This window comes from Mastigoproctus giganteus, chromosome 1 (assembly GCF_048544385.1).
Source record: "Mastigoproctus giganteus isolate SK-2022 chromosome 1, ASM4854438v1, whole genome shotgun sequence".
Taxonomy (NCBI): domain Eukaryota; kingdom Metazoa; phylum Arthropoda; class Arachnida; order Uropygi; family Thelyphonidae; genus Mastigoproctus; species Mastigoproctus giganteus.
This window is the reverse complement of record NC_143575.1, coordinates 242,134,683-242,157,796: the sequence shown is the minus strand read 5'-3', so window position 1 is coordinate 242,157,796 and position 23,114 is coordinate 242,134,683. Positions and strand designations below refer to the sequence as shown.

General features: G+C 37.6%; 1 protein-coding gene across 1 annotated transcript in view; it reads left to right on the top strand.

The window, feature by feature from the left end:
- Taf9 (TBP-associated factor 9) overlaps positions 1 to 22,510 on the top strand; it is a 67,260-nt gene extending 44,750 nt beyond the window's left edge. Inside the window, exons 5-6 of the mRNA XM_090385293.1 lie at positions 4,342 to 4,518; positions 22,160 to 22,510. Coding sequence (XP_090241419.1) covers positions 4,342 to 4,518; positions 22,160 to 22,332 — 350 coding nt within the window. The 3' untranslated portion in view covers positions 22,333 to 22,510. The remainder of the gene's footprint in view (positions 1 to 4,341; positions 4,519 to 22,159) is intronic.
- Positions 22,511 to 23,114: the final 604 nt, after the last annotated feature.

Below are 23,114 nucleotides of genomic sequence, written 5' to 3'. Positions count from 1 at the left end.
AGTGGAAATTAATGAATATTAAAAAATAGTGATAAAATAAAGATGAAAATGAAAATAAATTGGTACACAGATCAGGTATTTCATCAGGGGGCTACACCTGATCATGAACGAAAACACTGTGTTTCTATACAAACCCATGTTGATGGAGGTAGCGTTAAAGAATAATAATAATATTGTAGAAAAAAAAAATATAGTAAAAAATAATAAAAATAAAACCTCCAGAAACGAGTAAGGTAGCCCTAACGCAGTGTGAATAGTTAAGTAAAACTGTTGAATTAAGTTAAGGTGGGAAAAAAAAAAAAAAAAGTGTAAGAGGCAGCAGCATAGAAAAGGGGAAATAATACAAGGAAGGGGAGGGGAAAAGGCAGTAAAAAAAGAGGCGAAGATAGTGAGAATGCGAAAAGAAGAAATGTCCGAATCGTCCTCGTATTGCACTAATAGTTCAACGGACGGAAAAAGAAGAATAGAAAGTAGAAAGACATAAAGAGAAGAAAAAGATTTTAAAAGATACTAGGCAAGCTAGGTGCGTAAGTACCCAACCTCTTAGAGAGGGCCTTGGCTGTGAAAGTGTTAGTAGAAGAGGAAAACTAATATCGCTGGCCTGTGATATATTTTTTTGTTAATGTCAGATGTAGAAAATATAGCGAAAAGACAAGTGAAAAGAAAGATTAAGAAGAAGAATAAAATTCAATACCTTTAAAATTATGTAGCATCAAATAGTAAAATGCATAATAAACATGATTAATAAATAGAATATAAACAGGGAAAGCTATGACGATAATTATGAGAGCATCCTTGGATTCAGGGGAGGTCCCAACAGACTGGAGATGTGCAAATGTATCCCCAATTCACAAAGGGGGATCGAAGGGTGACACAAGTAATTACAGACCAGTTAGTTTAGCTTCTGTTCTGGGTAAAATAATGGAGTCACTGGTTAAAGATGCATTGCAGGATCATCTAGACAAGACTGCAGCAATAATTCAGACACAGCATGGGCTTGTTAAGGGAAAGTCTTGTCTGACAAATTTGATAGGATATTATGATGTGGTTACAAAGGAACTGGATGCAAAAAATAATTTTGATATCATATATTTGGATTTCAGGAAAGCTTTTGACACTGTTGCGCATGGAAGACGATTGTACAACTTGGAGCAGAATGGTATTAAGGGTAAGTTGCTACAATGGATAAAAGGATGGTTGAGTGGGAGAAGACAGAGAGGGGTAATTAATGGGTGCTGCTCTTCGTGGACTAATGTTATTAGTGGAGTCCCACAGGGTGTTGGGTCCTCTGTTGTTTTGTATATTTATCAATGATATTGATGAAGGTATATCATCAGGCTTAGTGTCGAAGTTTGCAGATGAAGTTTGGCAGGGTTGTTAACTTCTTTAACCTTGACAAATGCAAAGTACTGCATATGGGTAGAAGTAACCCAAGAGAAACTTACCAACTGTGTGGTTCTACACTTAAAGTGGTAGAAAATAAAAAAGACCTGAGAGTAATTGTGCAGTCAGATATGAAGGTTTCTGAGCAGTGCAGACAGGCTGCCAGAGCAGGTCATGGGATTTTGTCAATGATATATAAGAATTTTGCTAGCAAGGAAAAGGAGGCGATTGTCCCTCTGTATAAGGCAATGGTCAGGCCACGCCTTGAGTACTGTGTACAGGTCTGGAGGCCTCATTTTAGGATGTAGGATGTAGATTTGCTTGAGCGTGTACAGGGAAGGGCAACAAGATTGGTGAGGGGAATGAAGGGATCCTCTTACCAAGTGAGGCTTACACCTGCAAAAAGATATACACCTTTTTGCAGTGGCCGGAGACCAGGCACCTGTGTGGTGATCTGATTGAGATGTATAAGGCCTTGAATGGGTTGAGCACGCAATTCTAATGGGATCCTTCCACTTGTTCAGATTACGAACCTAAGGGAGCATAAATTCAAAATAAGAAAAGACAGATGTAGAATAGATGTGCGGAAATTTGCCTTTAGCCAGCGGGTGGTTAATTGCTGGAACAAACTTCCACCTGTCGTTGTGGAAGTTGATAGGTTAAATAAATTTAAGGAGGAACTGGACAGGCATTTAGAGGGAATGGTGTGGTTTTTTTTTTTTTTTTTTTTTTTGGCTGATGCTGCATAAGCTCATAAACTTGCTTTCTTGCATCACATGCTACTACTACCTTACTCATGTTTCTGGAGGTTTTATTTTTATTATTTTTTACTATTTTTACTATATATATATATATATTTTTTTTTTTTTTCTACAATATTATTACTATTCTTTAATGCTACCTCCATCAACATGGGTTTGTATAGAAACAGTGTTTTGGTACATGATCAGGTGTAGCCCCCTGAAGAAATACCTGATCTATGTACCAATTTATTTTCATTTTTATCTCTATTTTATCACTATTTTTTAATATTCATTAATTTCACTTCCTTCTAGCTTTTGTAAATATGATTTGGCTTGTTGATTCAGCCATTAATTCCACTTAATTTATTAGGTTCTTAACATTTTTTTCTCTTATCTTCTTCCATTAGGCCTGGCACGTTGTTGTTAATAAATTTTCCATCTTACTATATCTTTTGTTAATTATTTCTAATTCTTATTTTATAGTTGTATCCTGTTCTGTAACCTTGTGCATTCAGGTACATCTATTTTCTTATCTTCTGCTTTTCTTTTCTCCTCTTTCTTTCCTGCATTTCTTACCTTATATATATATATATATTTGTATATATATATAGGTATATACATATATATATATTTGTATATATATATAGGTTATAATAATGGAGATCATGAACCAGTTTATACATTAAATTGAGTTTAAGCTCATTAAGTAATATACATCAATGTTTGAAATATACATCTTGATCTAGTCCTTGATTAAGACAGAATTATTAAGTCTTGTTCCTCGCTGGAGATCCAGGAAGAACAGCGATTTCAGAAATTCAGGAAGCATAATGGATTCCAGTGCACTGAATTCTCTTAAACTGCAGACACCTCCAAGAAAACTTTCATTGTGTATCAGTGTAACTATTCTAAATGTAGCCAAATACAGTAAACCCTCGCTATTCGCGGGGGTTACGTTCCTGAGAAATGTCGCGAATACCGAAAATGCGAATACTGAGTTATGGCTCCCATAGTAATAAAGGGTTCCGTTCCAAAGTATGAAATATATAAGAAAAACTAGTCTAAAATTTTGCCTATGTATGTATTATATGTACCTTCATAATATGACTGTACATGACAGTACATAGTGAAATGCAAGCATATGGCATCGAAATGAAAATAAGAAACAATTTAATATTAAATGTAATATTTATTAGAAATTTCAAACAAATCTTTCAAACCAGCGCCTTTGCTAGCAAAAAAAAAAAACATCCCGCCAGTGCTATCACCAGTTTCGCTAAAGTGTTGATAAAGAAGTTTTGCCTTTTCACGAATGATGAGTGAACTTAACGGAATTTTATTTTGAATTCGGTCTTCTATCCACAGATTTAAAGCTTTTCCATTTTTTTAAATTTAACATCACGAGTTACAGAGCAAATTTTTGAAGCAATTAGCGCGATTTCACGGACACTACGGCAGATTTTTTCTTCCGATTTCTTGATTGATCGTACTGTTGACTCATTGATTTTATAATGTTTTGCCACTGAGGAGACACTTTCACCATTAGAAATTTTGTCTAATAACTCAATTTTATTCGCTAGTATCATCACCTTCTTTGATATTTTCACATTTCTCTTTTTATTCGTAGCCATATTTTTGTAGGGGTTAGAAAGAACTTGACCACAATAAAGTCACTTTCTTCCGTTAACGCACTCAAAAAGTCTGTTTTACACTGCAAAACGGTAGAGTTATTTTTGTAAGCATATCAATTTATAAATTGATAAATTTATTCAATTTATAAATTGATAAATTTATTCAATTTATAAACATATAAATTAAAATCAAACGACGAAACCTTCCATGACTAACACATACTGAACAAGGATTAGCGAGAAACATCCACGCTCGCGATTTTTTCACCCATCTCCCCCCACCCACTGAGCGCTGTTTTGACCGGGAAAGATAATTTTAGCCACACCCATGTTTTTTATGGCTGAAAATATTCACGGCGTTTTAAAATTCACATTTTTTTAGGTTTCATTTTATATTAAATCGGCGATCGCGAATACGCGAAAACAGATACCGCGAATAGCGGGGGTTTACTGTATATAAATATATTTAAAAAAATAATTTATCTAAAAAAATTATCTATCCTAAATGTTATCAAATATTTTAAGAAATTTAATTATACGTGCCTAAAAATAATATTTCGTTTTCCCCAATCTTTTTTGCACAGCTTTAACTACTGTCTCTAAAGTATCACCAGCTGTCAGTCTGAGTAGCAAGACAGGTGCAACACTGTCTGTTGTTACTAAGGCAGTGACATCACCAACAGTTACTATTGTGTCGAGAGCAGCTCCCATTTCTGCACTTTCAAAAACAGTTCCAACGCCAGTTGTTAAATTGTCTGAAGGTAAGGTTTTGAATTATTAATTGAATTATTAATATTTTTAAAATTTACTTTGAAACTGATTTGAGACTAATCAGCTGGCTGGAAACAATCTGCCAGTGCGTCATGAAAATATAACCAAAACTTCTTTTCTCCTGTTACAAACCACAGTAGAACCTGGATAAGAAGTTTTCGAAGGACTGGTGGTTTAGAACTTCTTAGAAGGGAAATTGACCTAAGGTTATGAAATATTAACTTAACAAATAAAAATGAAAAGATACACATACATAAGTTAAAGATGACTTTTAAGTACTAATTCAGAATTTATAAATATTTTACTCTGCTTATGGGAAACATTTTTAAACTGAGGATTTCTAATTACTTAACATTATGTTCATTAAACTCATTACCAAGTAGAATAATGAGCCCCTTTGGAGTTTCAACACACCTTAAAAGGTCACAATTATAATAAGACAGAGCAACAATCCACTAAGTGATTCAGAACTTTCAAACCATTAGAACTTAACGCGATATACGTATCCAGTTATGGATATCGATGAAAACAATTGCAATATGTCACTTCCATTATATCAATGTTTATGGTAAGTTATTATGTAACAAAGAGCAAAACAGAAGACAAAATAAAATAAAATAATTCAACGTTAATACCTTTTATATAATAAAAAGGTATTAACGCTGAAAGTCTCAGCTTTTCCGTATATATGGAAAATTCACTAATTGAACAAGTTAGTGCCAAGCATCATTTTAGTTTGTAGTAAACCACAGAAGTAGGCGAAATGGCATCATTTCTGTTATATTTCATATTGTGAATGCCTTCAGAACGAGTCGCCCTGATATTGAACTACCTCAAATAAGTAATGAGTTTAACTTCTGTTCCCGGAAAATTAATGGAGGCACTGGTGAAAGAAGCACTGCAGGATCATCTAGACAAGACTTCAGTTATAGCTAGGACACAGCATGGTTTTGTTAAGGGGAAGTCTTGCCTGACCAATTTGATTGGATACTATGATGCAGTCACAAAAGAACTGGATGCAGGGAATAACTTTGATATTATATACTTGGATCTTAGAAAGGCTTTTGATACTGTTGCACATGGAAGACTGCTGCACAAATTGGAGCAGTGTGGCATTGGAGGCAAGTTGCTGCTATGGATAAAGGGGTGGTTGAGGGGGAGAAGACAGAGAGTGGTAATCAATGGACACTGCTCATCGTGGACTAATGTTATTAGTGGAGTCCCTCAGGGTTCAGTATTGGGGCCTTTATTGTTTTCTGTATTTATAAATGATATTGATGATGGTATATCAGGCTTAATGTCCAAGTTTGCAGACGATACGAAGGTTGGCAGGGTTGTCAAGGACACTACTGACACTATGCTGCTGCAACAGGATTTGGAAAGGTTGAGCAGATGGGCTTCGAGGTGGCAAATGAAGTTTAACATTGACAAATGTAAAGTACTACATATGGGAAACAGCAACCCCAGAGCAACGTATCAACTCTGTGGTACTACACTGACAGTGGTAGAGAATGAAAGGGACCTGGGGGTGGTGGTGCAGGCAGATATGAAGTTCTCTGAGCAGTGCAGACGAGCTGCAGGAGTAGCTCATGGTGTATTGTCAATGATATATAGGAATTTTTCTAGCAGGGATAAGGAGGTGATTATTCCCTTGTATAAGGCAATGGTCAGGCCACACCTAGAGTACTGTATACAGGCCTGGAGGCCTCATTTCAGGAAGGATGTAGAGCTGCTGGAACGAGTACAGAGAAGGGCAACTAGATTGGTAAATGGGACAAAGGGGTTCTCTTACGAAGAAAGGCTTAAGTTTTGCAAATTACAGTGTCTGGAAACTAGGCACCAGCGGGGTGATCTGATAGAGGTGTACAAAGCCTTGAATGGTTTGAGCATGCTCAATGCTGATGGGATTCTTCCTCTAGCTCAGAAAAATCACCTGAGAGGGCATAAATTCAAATTGAGGAAAGACAGATGTAGGATAGATGTGCGGAAATTTGCCTTTAGCCAGCGGGTGGTTGGTGGGTGGAACAGACTTCCATCCCTTGTCGTGGAAGTTGATAGCCTAAATAAGTTTAAGGCTCAGCTGGACAGGTATTTCGAACGAACAGAGGGGTGAAGTGGAAGTGGTTATTTTTATTTATTTATGTTACTTTTTTTTTTTTTTTTTTTTTTTTTTTTGGCTGATGCTGCATAAGCTTGCTTTCTTGCATCAAATGCCTCTACTAATGCTAATGCTAATGCTTTGACAATGGATTCTCGGTGGATACCATCACCACCACCACCACCTAGGGGTGGTGGCGAGAATAAGTAACATTAGTCTTCTCCATTGGCGAAGTGTTGCTTATTGGAGGTACTGAAATATCAGGGCAACTCATTGTGAAGGCATTCACAATATGAGGTACATGTATATCAAAAACATTGCCATTTCACTTACTTTGGTGGTTTACTACAAACTAAAATGATGCTTGGAACTGATTTGTTCGATTACCAAATGTTTATATTGTTTAATATTAAAAATAAATAATTTCTATATTTAAAAAATGTATTAAGTGGGAAAACGTCATTATAATAATTCACTCTGTATTAACTTTTTATGTAGGAAAACTTTTTACCTGGGAAACACTGGAAAATAATACATTACAACATACAGAGTTGAAATTGGGACTTAAGAAACCAAACCTAGTACAGAGGAAAACTTCTTAATGCAAGAATTTCTTATCTGGGTTCTACTGTATTTCAATTTTTGCTTAACTTAATTGCATTATTGAATTTCACCTAGTAGCCATCAGTGGCCTATTTAAACACTAGTGTTTAAACTTTTTACCTGGGAAACTTCTTACACTGGAAAATAATACATTACAACATACAGAGTTGAAATTGGGACTTAAGAAACCAAACCTAGTATATGGGAAAACTTCTTAATGCAAGAATTTCTTATCCGGGTTCTACTGTATTTCAATTTTTGCTTCAATTAATTGCATTATTGAATTTCACCTAGTACAGGTGGTAGATGACTTTCATCAACTGGTGAAATACCACCACTTTGCTTATTGGAGGCTTGAAGTGGTGAAACCCATGTTTAGTCTCTAGAGCAAAGTTTCCAGCACCCCCCTCGCCCCCTCCCCCCATACTTCTCCTTCAACCCATGCACGGTACTAAGTACTATAGGTTTTGATACCTTTCGTGTTTGGGGGTTTCATAAAAAAAAAAAAAAGCCATCAGCGGCCTATTTAAACACTAGTAGTGTTTAAATAGGCCACTGATGACCCTCATACTGTAAATATGGCTAAGGGAGGATTCCATTGAAGGGAAAATGAAAGTTTTATAAGATGTGGCAAAAGAAGTGCCATTTTACCTTTTCTGCCAAAGGGAAGGATAAATGAGGTGATGAATTTGCATACTTTTTAATACTCCCCCTGCAGGAATTTAAAAAAAAAAAAAAAAAAAAAAAAAAAGCTGAATTCAAAGAATATGGTTGACTGTCAAAAAAAAAATTATTAATGTAATTTAACCAGTGTAACTTAAATCTGCATATTTTTGAATTTCAGAATTAGTACATACAAGTTAATGACAAGTTACATTTATTCTACCATGTTTCTGAAAGTGCGGGTTATTAATAAAATTTTATATGATACAGTATTTTTTATAAATGCAATGTTTTCCAAACATTACACAAAACACGTACTACTTTTGTAGTACATGTTTATTCATTTTATTTATTGTTAATTTTAAAGTGTCAGTATCTAACCCTTCAGGTTTTCATGAATGACAGTGGTCATTTGTCATATTTAAAACTGTTGCCTTTAATTAGTATTTGCATCTGCAGGGATGTAGTTCTTAGTATTTTTCTATTTTACTTGAATTCATAGTTTCCTTGTGAATTGAGATTAGCTGTGGGTCAGTGGTCCAAGTAATTTGAGCACAAAGTGAACTACTGTCCAGTTCAGTTTGGCCGGGACAGTAATCATTTGTGTAGCCACTTGTTATGATTTCATATTGCGGAGTTCTTGTTTTCTCTGTAGTCATGCAGTTTTAATTTTAGTCTCTTCCTGTTTGCTGTGTAATTACACAGTTTTATTTGTGTTGTATTGTGAAAAAATTGTGTAGATGATTTTAATTTTAGAATGGTTTAATGAATTTACAGATTATGAACTAAGAAGGGGAGCAGGTGGGACTGTCGTAAACATGATTTGAAATAACAGAATGTCATTATGTAACATTTGAACAAGAATTAAGTCTTCCTAAGTTTGCTGTTTCATTTAGAAATACTGTTTCTGTATTTTTATTGTAGTGAAATGCAGTGCAGTAATCATTTCGGAAAGTGGTAAAAATCTGAGCTCTTCAACCTTTATGGAGTGAAATCTTTCTTATTACTAGAAGGAATGCAGATATGTCATGGGACTTTTTGTAGTAATTCTTTTGGTGACTGAATAGCTGTCATTATTACAGTGCACTGGGAATGAACTGGGAATCTGGTGAAATAACAGCACTTAAACCTGCATGGAATGTAATGTGCCTTTAATTTCTTAAAGAATTAGATTGTTCTGAGACATTTTGTAGTACTTGCCATACCACTTTTTCAGTGAACTACTGTAATGCTGTCCTTATGATACCATTAGCCTGAGATGTAAACAAGTGCTCAATTATTTCACCAAATTTCCAGTTCTTGATATCTGTGTATCATGGCTCTCAAAGAATATTTGAGTGCATGCGAAATTTAAGTGTAATAAGTACAGCAATTTGTTTGCTGAAGAATTGATACAGGATGCGCTACAAAATATCTGGGAATCATTTGTATCCTTTCAAGAAATTAAAAGCAGCTTTCACTCTACTTAGGTTAAATTAGTTGAGTGTTTAGATTTTCATGGCTTTCCATTTCAATTTACCTGCACACTGTGCCTCTAAAATATAACTTGGTTACTCTTCTTCAAAACATATAGCCTAATAGGTACATGCTGAAATCAACATTTTTATTCCTTGTCCAACATCTGAACTTGTAATTTCTGTTAGTGTTGAACTATTTTTTGACAGCATTTTTTCTTGCAGAAACTCAAAATAAGAATATCATGTTTTTGAAAAGATTACCAAAAACATCTATTATGAGATTATAAAGGGAAAAAAAAATACAAATGCAAAAATTAAGTTAGCATTAGCAAAGGCACATGATGCAAGAAAGCAAGCTTATATAGCATCAGCCAAAAAAAAAAAAACCCCTTATTTCACCCATCCACTCACTCCAAATGTCTGTCAAGTTCTGCTTTGAATCTATTTAAGCTATCAACTTCTACGACAGATGGAAGTTTGTTCCAGCAATCAACCGCACATCTATCCTACAACTGTCTCCTCAATTTGAATTTATGTCCTCTCAAGTGATTATTCTGAGCAAGAGGAACAATTCCATCAGCATTGAGCATGCTCAAACCATTTGTGGCTTTATACACCTAAATCAGATCACCTCGCAGGTGCCTAGTCACCAGACACTGTAATTTGCAAAACTTAAGCCTCTCTTCGTAAGAGCAACCCTTTGTTCCATTCACTAATCTTGTTGCCCTTATCTACTCATTCCAACAGCTCTACATTCTTCTTAAAATGAGGCCTCCAGACCTGTATACAGTACTCAAGGTGTGGTCTGACTTTGAGTACTGAATACGAAAGCATTGCCTTATACAAGGGGATAATCACCTCCTTATCCCTGCTAGAAAAATTTCTGTATATCATTGACAAGACACCATGAGCTACTTTTGCAGACCGTCTGCACTGCTCAGAAAACTTCATATCTGCCTGCACAATTACCCCCAGGTCCTTTTCATTCTCTACCACTGTCCGTGTGGTACCACAGAGTTGATACGTTACTCTGGGATTACTACTTCCCATGCGTAGTACTTTACATTTGTCAATGTTAAATTTCATTTGCCACCTCTCAGCCCATATGCTCAACTTTTCTAGATCCTGTTTCAGCAGTGTATTGTCATTAACAACCCTGCCAACTTGGACATTAAGCCTGATATACCATCATCAGTATCATTTATAAATACAGAAAACAACAATGGACCCAACACCGAACCCTGAGGGACTCCACTAATAACATTAGTCCACGAAGAGCAATGTCCATTGATTACCGGGCGCATTATAGCCTTAGTTGCTAATGCGCCAATAAAACCCAACAACAACCATTGATTACCACTCTGTCTTCTTCCACTCAACCATTCCTTTGTCCATAGCAGCAATTTGCCTCCAATGCCACACTTCTCAAATTTGTGCAGCAGTCTTCCATGTGCAACAGTATCAAAGGCTTTTCTAAGATCCAAATATATGATATCAAAGTTATTTTTTGCATCCAGTTCCTTTGTGACTACATCATATTATCCAATCAAATTAGTCAGACAAAACTTCCCCTTAACAAACCCATGCTGTGTCCGAGTTATAACTGAAGTCTTGTCTAGATGATCCTGCAATGCTTCTTTAACCAGTGCATCCATTAATTTTCCTGGAACAGAAGTTAAACTAACAGGTCTGTAGTTACCTGTTAAAGAGGGCGCTGACTCTTTAAAAATTACAGGCTCCGAAACAAAAGCGATGTGTTTGCCATTTTATTTACCTAATTGTTATTTTGTATTGAACTTTATAAGTAGCCATATAGTTCTAGATACGCTGGTTATTTTTAATTTAGATAAGAGTTTTTGTAGATTACTACTTAATATATGTAAAACTGTTGTTTCATTCAAATCTTGCAGCCATTGTTTTTGTATAGAGTGGTAGGGAATTCAAATTTTTAATTGTGGTAACTAGGTAGCTCTAATGTAAAATTATATAGCATAATTTGCATCCCTGCATTTAGGATTCTATTAGATAGTGTAGTATTGACAATTAATTAATTAAATTTATTGATCTTATTAATTTAAAATATCATGCCCCAGACTAGAGCAGAAAAGCAACAGGCACAAAGTGGCAGGAGTGCTGACTCGGGGAAAAACTGAGGGGGCATTTCTCCAACGCATCACAGCCTAAAAAAATGTGCAACTTGTGAAATGTTTGCCAAACTCTCTGGAATGGAACATGATGTCTTTGTGTGTGCCAGGTGCAGAGTGTCTAGAAATTAGGCGTCAGAAACCAGCATTCTGATGGGCATCTATGAGAGCTTGAGGTGTAGGTTAGATGATGGTATATCTTGATATTGATGATGGTATATCAAGCTTAATGTCCAAGTTTGCAGACGATACAAAGGTTGGCAGGGTTGTCAAGGACACTACTGACACTATGCTACTGCAACAGGATCTGGAAAGGTTGAGCAGATGGGCTGAGAGGTGGCAAATGAAGTTTAACATTGACAAATGTAAAGTACTACACATGGGAAACAGCAACCCCAGAGCAACGTATCAACTCTGTGGTACTACACTGACAGTGGCAGAGAATGAAAGGGACTTGGGGGTGGTTGTGCAGGCAGATATGAAGTTCTCTGAGCAGTGCAGACGGGCTGCAAGAGTAGCTCATGGAGTATTGTCAATGATATACAGGAATTTTTCCAGCAGGGATAAGGAGGTGATTATTCCATTGTATAAGGCAATGGTCAGGCCACACCTAGAGTACTGTGTACAGGTCTGGAGGCCTCATTGCAAGAAGGATGTAGAGCTGCTGGAACGAGTACAGAGAAGGGCAACAAGATTAGTGAATGGAACAAAGGGGTGCTCTTACGAAGAAAGGCTTAAGTTTTGCAAATTACAGTGTCTGGAGACTAGGCACCAGCGAGGTGATCTGATAGAGGTGTATAAAGCCTTGAATGGTTTAAGCATGCTCAGTGCTGATGGGATTCTTCCTCTAGCTCAGAAAAATCACCTGAGAGGGCATAAATTCAAATTGAGGAAAGACAGATGTAGGATAGACGTGCGGAAATTTGCCTTTAGCCAGCGGGTGGTTGGTTGGTGGAACAGACTTCCATCCCTTGTGGTGGAGGTTGATAGCCTAAATAAGTTTAAGGCTCAGCTGGACAGGTATTTTGAACGAACAGAGGGGTGAAGTGGAAGTGGGTTTTTTCTTTTTTTTTGGCTGATGCTGCATAAGCTTGCTTTCTTGCATCAAATGCCTCTACTAATGCTAGATGCCCTCGAAGAAATTAATATGAGGGGCCCGTCAAGCTCTCAGCTGCCCAACACAACGCCAGGGCTCACTCCTGGGCATCAGGCAACACAGCGGCAATCTCCATGGCAGAATGCACTGGTCCCACAGGAGTTAGTTATCATCGGTGTCTCTATTGTCAGGGAGACAGGGAATATATTGTGTAAAAATGATAGATGGAATACCACCAGGGTATGACTGCCAGGACTAAAAGTTGATGACATAAAGCATATATCATCTTTTAAGGGCAAGAATGGTGATAGTGTTGTTGTACACGTTGACACCAATGACATTAAGAGTAGGAGATTTGCAGATTTACTTAACAAGTACAGGTCAATGTTGCAAAAAAAGTTGCGAATTAGGGTTAAATTTGAAAGTGTCTGCAATTCTGCCAGACACAATAGGAGGGAGTACTTAATGAGAGCCTTGTCAATCAATTTTGCCCTGGAGGAAATGTGCAAGGCTCAAGGGGTAAAATTTTTTTCAGCCTAGTCTGTGTTTGTTAACAGAAGAGACTGCTTCTACAGGGGTGAGATACACTTAAATAGAGAAAGGGTGCAAGAATATTTCCGGATGCTATCGAGGCAGTGTTAGGTGGGTCGGAAAACTGCTAGCCTGGGGGGGGGGAGATTCACAGACTAAAAGGTTAAAAGTAGGCAGAGGTGTAGGTGGTTCTTGCACTACTTCTATTAGAATAAGCAGCGGCGTGGAGCGAGGGGTGTTGGGGGTTTTAGGGACTGATGGCAGTCATCGTGAAACAGGTACATGTATACCAATGCCAGAAGTATAGTAAATAAATTTGATGAATTTGAAGAGTTGGTCAAGACATCAAAGGTGGATGTTGTTGGGATAGCAGAGACATGGTGTTAACAAAGATATAAGGAATGCAGAACTGGAATTGTACAGAAGAAATAGGCAGGATAGGAAGGGAGAGGGAATTATGCTGTTAATTAAGAAAAACATAAAATCAAAAGAAGTGCATCCAGTTGATATTGATGAGCAGTATACTGTTGAGTCAGTTTGGTGTGACATAAGCACTGCGAAAGCAAAAATATAAGTAGGAGTGTGTCACAGGCCTAATGACTCGAATGAGTACAATGAACAATTGTACAGAGAAATAGAGTGGGCTAGTATATCAGAATGTCTTATAATGGGGGATTTTAACTTCCCAGATATAGACTGGAACTTATGGGTTGGTCACTTACACACTAGTAAGATTTTTTGTGGATTTATTGGATGATTGTTTTCTGCAGCAGCATGTTTGAGAGGCAACCAGAGAGGGTAATAGTAGTAGTAGTAGTAGTAGTGGCACATGATGCAAGAAAGCAAGTGTAGGAGCTTATGCAGCATCAGCCAAAAAAAAAAAAAAAAAAATCACCACACCATTCCCTCCAAATGCCTGTCCAGTTCCTCCTTAAATTTATTTAACCTATCAACTTCCACAACGTCAGATGGAAGTTTGTTCCAGCAATTAACCACCCGCTGGCTAAAGGCAAATTTCCGCACATCTATTCTACATCTGTCCTTTCTTAATTTGAACTTATGTCCCCGTAGGTTCGTAATCTGAACAAGTGGAAGGATCCCATCAGAATTCAGCGTGCTCAACCCATTCAAGGCCTTATAGACCTCAATCAGATCACCGCGCAGGTGCCTAGTCTCCAGCCACTGCAATTTGCAGAACTTAAGCCTCTCTTGGTAAGAGAATCCCTTCATTCCCCTCACCAATCGTGTTGCTCTTCTCTGTACACGCTCAAGCAAATCTACATCCTTCCTAAAATGAGGCCTCCAGACTTGTACGCAATACTCAAGGCGTGGCCTGACCATTGCCTTATACAGAGGGACAATCACCTCCTTTTCCCTGCTAGCAAAATTCCTATATATCATTGACAAAACCCCATGACCTGCCCTAGCAGCCTGTCTGCATTGCTCAGAAAACTTCATATCTGACTGCACAATTACTCCCAGGTCTTTTTCATTTTCTACCACCTTAAGTGTAGTACCACACAGTTGGTACGTTTCTCTGGGGTTACTTCTACCCATATGCAGTACTTTGCATTTGTCAAGGTTGAACTTCAGTTGCCACTTCTTAGCCCATCTGCCCAAATTATCTAGATCCTGTTGCAGTAGCACACTGCCATTACTGTCATTAACAACCCTGCCAACCTTTGTGTCATCTGCAAACTTCGACATTAAGCCTGATATACCTTCATCAATATCATTGATAAATACACAAAACAACAGTGGACCCAACACCGAACCCTGTGGGACTCCACTAATAACATTAGTCCACGAAGAGCAGCACCCATTGATTACCACCCTCTGTCTTCTCCCACTTAACCATCCTTTTATCCATTTATGCAACTTACCCTTAATACCATTCTGCTCCAATTTGTACAGTAGTCTTCCATGCGCAACAGTGTCAAAAGCTTTCCTGAAATCCAAGTATATGATATCAAAATTATTTTTCGCATCCAGTTCCTTTGTGACCACATCATAATAACCAATCAAATTTGTCAGACAAGACTTTCCCTTAACAAACCCATGCTGTGTTTGAATTATTGCTGCAGTCTTGTCTAGATGATCCTGCAATGCATCTTTAACCAGCGACTCCATTATTTTACCCGGAACAGAAGTTAAACTAACTGGTCTGTAATTACTCGTGTCACCCTTCGATCCACCTTTGTGAATTGGGGACACATTTGCACATCTCCAGTCCGTGGGAACCTCCCCTGAGTCCAAGGATGCTCTCATAATTATGGCTAAGGGTTTGCTTAGTTGCTTTGCCGCCTCCTTTAAAATAACTGGATAGATCCCATCCACCCCAGGTGCCTTTCTTATGTTTAACTTCAACAATTTCTCCTCCACTTTGCTCTCAGTTATTACAAAATCATTAAGCACACTGCTACAATTTGATAACCTTCTTCCATTTTCAAACTGTAATAATTCCTCACGTGTGAATGTAGATGCAAAATACTCATTCAGTTTGTTTGCTATCTGAGCAGGATCATCAACAGTCGAACCATCGATGTCAAGTGGACCAATCATATTCATCCCCTTCCTTTTAGAGTTTATATAAGTAAAGAAATCCTTGCTGTTTTTCTTAGCATCCTTTGCCAAAGATTTCTCGTAATCCGCCTTCGCCTGCCGAACCTCCTTTGTGACCTGATTACAGACTAGCTTATATCTGCCACAGGCTTCTGCGTCACCTGATAATTTATATGCATCCCATGCATTTTTCTTCTCTGTAACGAGTCTCATTAGTTCATTTGATAACCATTTAGGCCTAAACCTTGAACGATATTTCTTAATCGGTATATAAAGTCTAGTAGCTTCCACGATTAATTCCTTGAATGCTTCCCACTTAGAATTTACTGTTGGTAACATCGTCAGTTGATCCCACTGTACAGAATTTAAAAACTCTGAGACCACTGTACTCCCCTTTACGGAAGCAAAAACCCTTTCCTTTACCCCTGACGGTAGTTACCTCTTTGAGTAAATCCCACTTCAGCACACTGTGATCACTGCCACCTAGTGGTTCCTTTATCTGCAAATTCTTAATACACGAATGATCACTGCTGATAACCAGATCAAGAGTGTTACTTTCTCTGGTTGCCTCTCGAACATGCTGCTGCAGAAAACAATCATCCAATAAATCCACAAAAGTCTGACTGGTGTGTGAGTGACCAACCCACAAGTTCCAGTCAATATCTGGGAAGTTAAAATCCCCCATTATAAGACATTCAGATTTACTGGCCCACTCTATTTCTCTGTACAATTGTTCATTGTACTCATTCAAGTCATTAGGCCTATAACACACTCCTACCCTTATTTTTCCTTTCGCAGTGCTTATCTCGCACCAAACTGACTCAACAGAGCACTGTTCATCTATATTAACTGGGTGCACTTCCTTTGATTTTACGTTTTTCTTAATTAACAGCATAACACCCCCTCCCTTTCTGTCCTGTCTATCCTTTCTGTACACATTGTACTCCCCAAATTCCAGTTCTGCATTCCTTATATCTTTGTGACACCACGTCTCTGCTATCCCAAAAATATCCGCCTTTGATGTCCTGACCAACACTTCAAATTCATCAAATTTATTTACTATACTTCTAGCATTGGTATACATGCAAGCATACATGCTCCTATGCCTATTCCTTGTTACCCTAACACATCCCATATACCCAACTATTCCATGATGACTGCCATCCGTCCCTGAAACCCCCAACACCCCTCGCTCCAGGTCGCTTCTTATTCTAATAGAAGTTGTGCAAGAATCACCTTCACCTCTGCCTGCGGTTACTGTTAAACTATTAGTCTTTGTATCCCCCCAAACTAGCAGTTTTCCGACCCACCTAACACTGCCTCGATAGCATCAGCAAATATTCTTGCACCCTTTCTATTTAAGTGTATCCCATCCCTGTAGAAGCAATCTCTCCTGTTAACAAGTACAGTCCAGGCTGAAAAAAATTCTACCCCTTGAGCCTTGCACAATCCTTCCAGGGCCGAATTGATCGACAAGGCTCTCATCATGTACTCCCTCCTATCGTGTCTGGGCAGAATTGCAGACACTTTCAAATTCAACCCTATTTCACGGCTTTTTTTCAACAGTGACCTGTACTTGTTGAGTAATTCCGCCGGTCTCCTACTCTTAATATCATTAGTGCCAACGTGTACAACTATATCACCTTTTGTGCCCTTGATTGTAATACTCTTGATCTGGTTATCAGCAGTGATCATTTGTGTATTAAGAATTTACATATAAAGGAACCATTAGGTGGCAGTGATTACAATATACTGATGTGGGATTTACTTAAAGATATAATTACCATCAGGGATAAAGGAAGGGGTTTTTGCTTCCGTAAAGATGACTACAGTGGTCACAGACAGTTTTTAAATTCTGTATAGTCTGTATAGTGGTATCAATTGATGATGTTACCACTAGCAAATTCTAAGTGGGAAGCATTTAAGGAATTAATCATAGAAGCTACTAAAAGTTTCATAATTATTAAGAAATATTATTCAAGGTTTAGGCCTAAATGATTGTCAAATGAACTAATGAGACTCGTGGCAGAGAAGAAAAATGCATGGGATGCATATAAATTATCAGGCGACACAGAAGCCTATGGCAGATATAAGCTAGTCTGTAATCAAGTCACAAAGAAGGTTAGGCAGGCAAAGGATGCTAAGAAAACAGTAAGGATTTCTCAACTTATATAACTCTAAGAGAAAGGGGATGAATCAGATTGTTCCACTTGATATCTATGGTTTGACTGTTGATGATCCTGCTCAGATAGCAAACCAACTCAATGAGTATTTTGCATCTACATTCACACGTGAGGAATTATTACAGTTTGAAAATGGAAGAAGGTTATCAAATTGTAGCAGTGTGCTTAATGATTTTGTAATAACTGAGAGCAAAGTGGAGGAGAAATTGTTGAAGTTAAACATAAGAAAGGCACCTGGGGTGGATGGGATCTATCCAGTTATTTTAAAGGAGGCGGCAAAGCAACTAAGCAAACCCTTAGCCATAATTATGAGAGCATCCTTGGACTCAGGGGAGGTCCCCACAGACTGGAAATGTGCAAAAGTGTCCCCAATTCACAAAGGGGGATCGAAGGGTGACACGAGTAATTACAGACCAGTTAATTTAACTTCCGTTAGGGGTAAAATAATGGGTCACTGTTTAAAGATGCATTGCAGGATCATCTAGACAAGACTGCAGCAATAATTCAGACACAGCATGGGTTTGTTAAGGGAAAGTCTTGTCTGACAGATTTGACTGGTTGTTATGTGGTTACAAAGGAACCGGATTTCAGGAAATCTTTTGACACTGTTGTGCATTTAAGAGTACAGTACAAATTGGAGCAGAATGGTATTAAGGGTAAGTTGCTACAATGGATAAAAGGATGGTTGAGTGGGAGAAGACAGAGGGTGGTAATCAATGGGTGCTGCTCTACGTGGACTAATGTTATTAGTGGAGTCCCACAGGGTTCGTTAGGCACCTCCGTAGCCAGGTGGGAAGGAGCAGCAGTGCGCAGCACACGCTTCTTGATTAGACCAGGGTTCGAGCCCGTCACCACCAAATGAGGAAAGGTCAGGGAATGATCACCGCATATCCCGGAGCAATATGTCCTTAGTTGCTAATGCTCCTAAAAACCAAATAACAACAACAACAACAGGGTTCGTTGTTGGGTCCACTGTTTTTTTTTGTATATTTATCAATGATATTAATGAAGGTATATGAGGCTTAGTATCGAAGTTTCCAGATGATAGAAATGTTGGCAGGGTTGTTAATGACAGTGTGTTACTACAACAGGATCTAGAAAATTTGGTCAGATGGACTGAGAAGTGGCAACTGAAGTTTAACATTGAAAAATGCAAAGTACTGCATATGGGTAGAAGTAACCCCAGAGAAATGTACCAACTGTGTGGTACTACACTTAAGGTGGTAGAAAATGAAAAAGACCTGTGAGTAATTTTGCAGTCAGATATGAAGTTTTCTGAGCAATGCAGACAGGCGGCCAGGGCAGGTCGTAGGGTGTTGTTAATGATATACAGAAATTTTGCTAGCAGGGAAAAGGAGGTGATTGTCTCTCTGTATAAGGCAATGGTCAGGCCACGCCTTGAGTACTCCATGCAGGTCTGGATTCCTCATTTTAGGAAGGATGTAGATTTGCTTGAGCATGTACAGAGAAGGGCAACAAGATTGGTGAGGGGAATGAAGGGTTCCTCTTACCAGGAGAGGCTTAAGGCTCTGCAAATTTCAGCAACTGGAGACTAGGCAGCTGTGAGGTGATCTGATTGAGGTATATAAGGTCTTGAATGGGTTGAGCATGCCGAATTCTGATGGGATTCTTCCACTTGTTCAGATTACGAACCTAAGGGGCATAAATTGAAATTGAGGAAGGACAGATGTAGAATGAATGTGTGGAAATTTGCCTTTAGCCAGCGGGTAGTTAATTGCTCGAAGAAAGTTCCATCTGTCGTGGAAGTCGATAGGTTAAATAAATTTAAGAGGAACTGGAAAAATGTTTAGAGGGGATTGTTTTGTAATTTATTTTATTTATTTTTGGCTGATGCTGCATAAGCTCATACACTTGCTTTCTTGCATCACATGACGCCACCACCACCACTACTACTACTGTGTCTCCCTTTGATCCTCCTTTGTGGATTGGGGTCACATTTGCACATCTCCAGTCCATTGGCATCTCCCCTGAGTCCAGGGAAGCACTCATAATTATGGCTAAGGGTTTGCTTATTTCCTTTGCCACCTAACTGGATAGATTCCATCCACCCCAGGTGCTTTTCTTGTGTTTATCTTCAATAATTTCTCCTCCACTTTACTCTCAGTTATTACAAGATTATCTAGCTTACTGCCAGAGTTGAATACATCTCTGGCATTCCCCTAGCTGAATAACTCCTCATGTATGAATGTCGATGCAAAATATTCATTTAGTTTGTTAGCTACCTGAGCAGAGTCAACAACAGTTGAACCATCGATATCAAGTGGACCAACTTGGTTCATTCCCTTCCTTCTAGAGTTCACATAAGTAAACAACTCTTTGCTGTTTTTCTTTGCATCCTTTGCCAAAGATTTCTCATAATTTGCCTAACCTCCTTTCTAACTTGGTTACAGACCCGCTTATATCTCTCATAGATTTCTGTGTCACATGTTAATTTATATGTATCCCATGCATATTTCTTCTCTGTCATATGCCTAATTGGTTCATCTGACATCCATTTAGGCCTAAATCTTGAACAATATTTCTTTGTTGGTATGAAAAGCCTAGTAGCTTCCAAGATAAGTTCTTTGAATGCTTCCCATTTTGAATTTGCTTTTGGTAACATCATCAGTTGGGTTCACTGTATAGAATTTAAATACTGTCTCAGACCACCGTAGTCACCTTTACGAAAGCAAAAACCCTTTATGGTAGCTACCTTTTTCAGTAAATTCCACTTCAGCATACTGTGATCACTGTCACATAGTGGTTTCTTTATCTGCAGATTCTTGATGCATGAAGAATCATTACTGATAATCAGATCAAGAGTATTACTCCCTCTGGTTGCCTCCCGAACATGCTGCTGTAGAAAATAATCATCCAATAAATCCACAAAAGCCTTGCTAGTGTGTGAGCGAACAACTCACAAATTCCAGTGAATATCTGGGAAATTAAAATCCCCCATTATAAGACACTGTAATTTACTGGCCAACTCTTATTTATCTTCACAATTGTAATCATCAGATTTATTAGGCCTATAACAACACCTACTCTCATTTTTCCTTTCCCAGTGCTTATGTCACACCAAACAGATTCAACATTGCATTGTCCATCAACATCCATTGGATGCACTTCCTTAGATTTTATGTTTCTTAACTAACAGCATAACCCCTTCTCTTTCCTGTCCTGTCTATCCTTTCTGTACACATTGTACTCCCCAAATTCCAGTTCTCCACTGCTTATGTCTGTGTGACGCCATAACTCTGATATCCCAACAATATCTGCCTTTGATGTCTTGACTAGCACTTCAAGTTAATTGAATTTATTAACTATACTCCTAGCATTGGAGGACAATGGTAATCTACATGACTATGGTATTAAGAAAAGCCTCAATTACTGAAGTATTGAATTGTCAATTCAACAGACTTTGGAAGTAATACATGATGTTTAGTGAACCAAGATTTTTGTCCACACAGGACCAAGAGGTGTTAACTGCCTCAGTCTGAGGGTTAATATATCTTTAATTTGTAGGTAATAAAGAAGCTAGCCTTGCTTTCCTTTATAAGTATGAGATGAAAAAATCAAAATACCACATGAATCATTTTTGTTCTCTTTTATGACCATTTTATGGATATGATTTTTTGGTATCTTATAGTATGACAAACATCAATAGGGTGCCACCTCAAACCTCCACAGAGGGTACTTGCAAGGTCTTCAAATTCTCAATGTTTCATTTAGAGTAAGTGCAGTAAAATATATGGTATTGCAACATTCATTCATATTTTTTTTATAACATTCTAGCATTTTTGGTGAATGCATATTTCTATCCAGTTTAATGGGGAATGGAGATGCTATATTAGGAAAACGCAGCAGAATTTATTTGAACAAATAATGGTTCTTTTGAAATTAGTTTCAGCAATATTCATTAGAACAAAATTTTGGTACAATGAAATAATTCTGTACCCTGACAAAGTTTGTTGTAAAGAATTTTACTGTGAGTGTAATTCTTGTATAGTGAATTTTTATGAAAAATTTACAGATTAAGATTTCTAAAAGTTGTTAGATATGCGCTAGTTCTTTGTTCTTGATTCCTTTAGTTTTAGAAAAAACTTCATTATTAAACATCAGAAAGCAAATTAAATTTTTTACTAGAATCCTCTTTCAATTTTTCATAAGATTATATTAAGATTAGTTTCTAGCATTGTCGTTAGGTAGTAAATGGCATGCAAATTTACTAAAAACAGTGTCAACACCATTATGAATTTAAAACAAGTTTCTTTTCATAAAAAATATCTTCCAGGTCCAGTAAGTACAGCAAGTACCACATCAGGAGCTGTGAATCCACCATCACTGTTAGTTAATGCCACACCAGCATCACCCATGATTACTCCACCTGCAGAGCTAGTAGCTCCATCAGAAAATGAAAATAAGCGGAAACGTGAAGATGACCAAGATGACTATGATGTTGAATGAGTTTTCCAAATAGGAAAATAATTACATTTTACTTGTAAAAATTTTTACCCTTTTTATGAAATTTTGGGCCATTAACTCAAGGAAGAAAAAAATTGTCATTCTTATTTTTGGTGCAAAAGTAAGGTTGTAAATCTTAACTTGCAGAAGCAAGTTGTAATAAATATGGTTAAATCCTGTACTTCTTTTTTAGAAGTAATTACATTTTGAATTCTGTACAGGTAAGTATTAAATCAAAGAAGTATACCTAAGGTATACAATGCTTTTGAAAATACAAAGGTTTTTAATTATGTTGTTCAGGATTTTCCAGTATCCAAAGCCAAGTTTTGTTTCACAGTGAACCAAATTAAACTGATGTGCTGTTCACTCAAATATTCTCGTAATGCTGGATCACTTTAATGAGCACGGAATTTGTTAAACCATGCCTTTGTGTTTCATTTTCAAGTGCTTGCTAATTTGAACTTTTTTTAGGGTGAACAAGTTTAAGTCCATATGTGGTAAGTATATGCTGGACTTGCACTACAGGTATGGCTTTATAAAAATCGCTCTGGAACTAAACCAAAATGATCATTCTCCACCATTTGTTACTTGAACACCACAGCATCTTTTTTTCTTACCAAACTTTGTCAGTATTGAATGTTTACCAAGATCATCAATGTTTAAATATATTTCTGAAACTTGTGTGCCCAAACTAGCCACTCTGAAAAAAAGTTTTCTTGATTTGATGATACATATTCACTGTGCAAGCTGGCTTTAGGACAGGATTCTCAACTATGGATTACCTT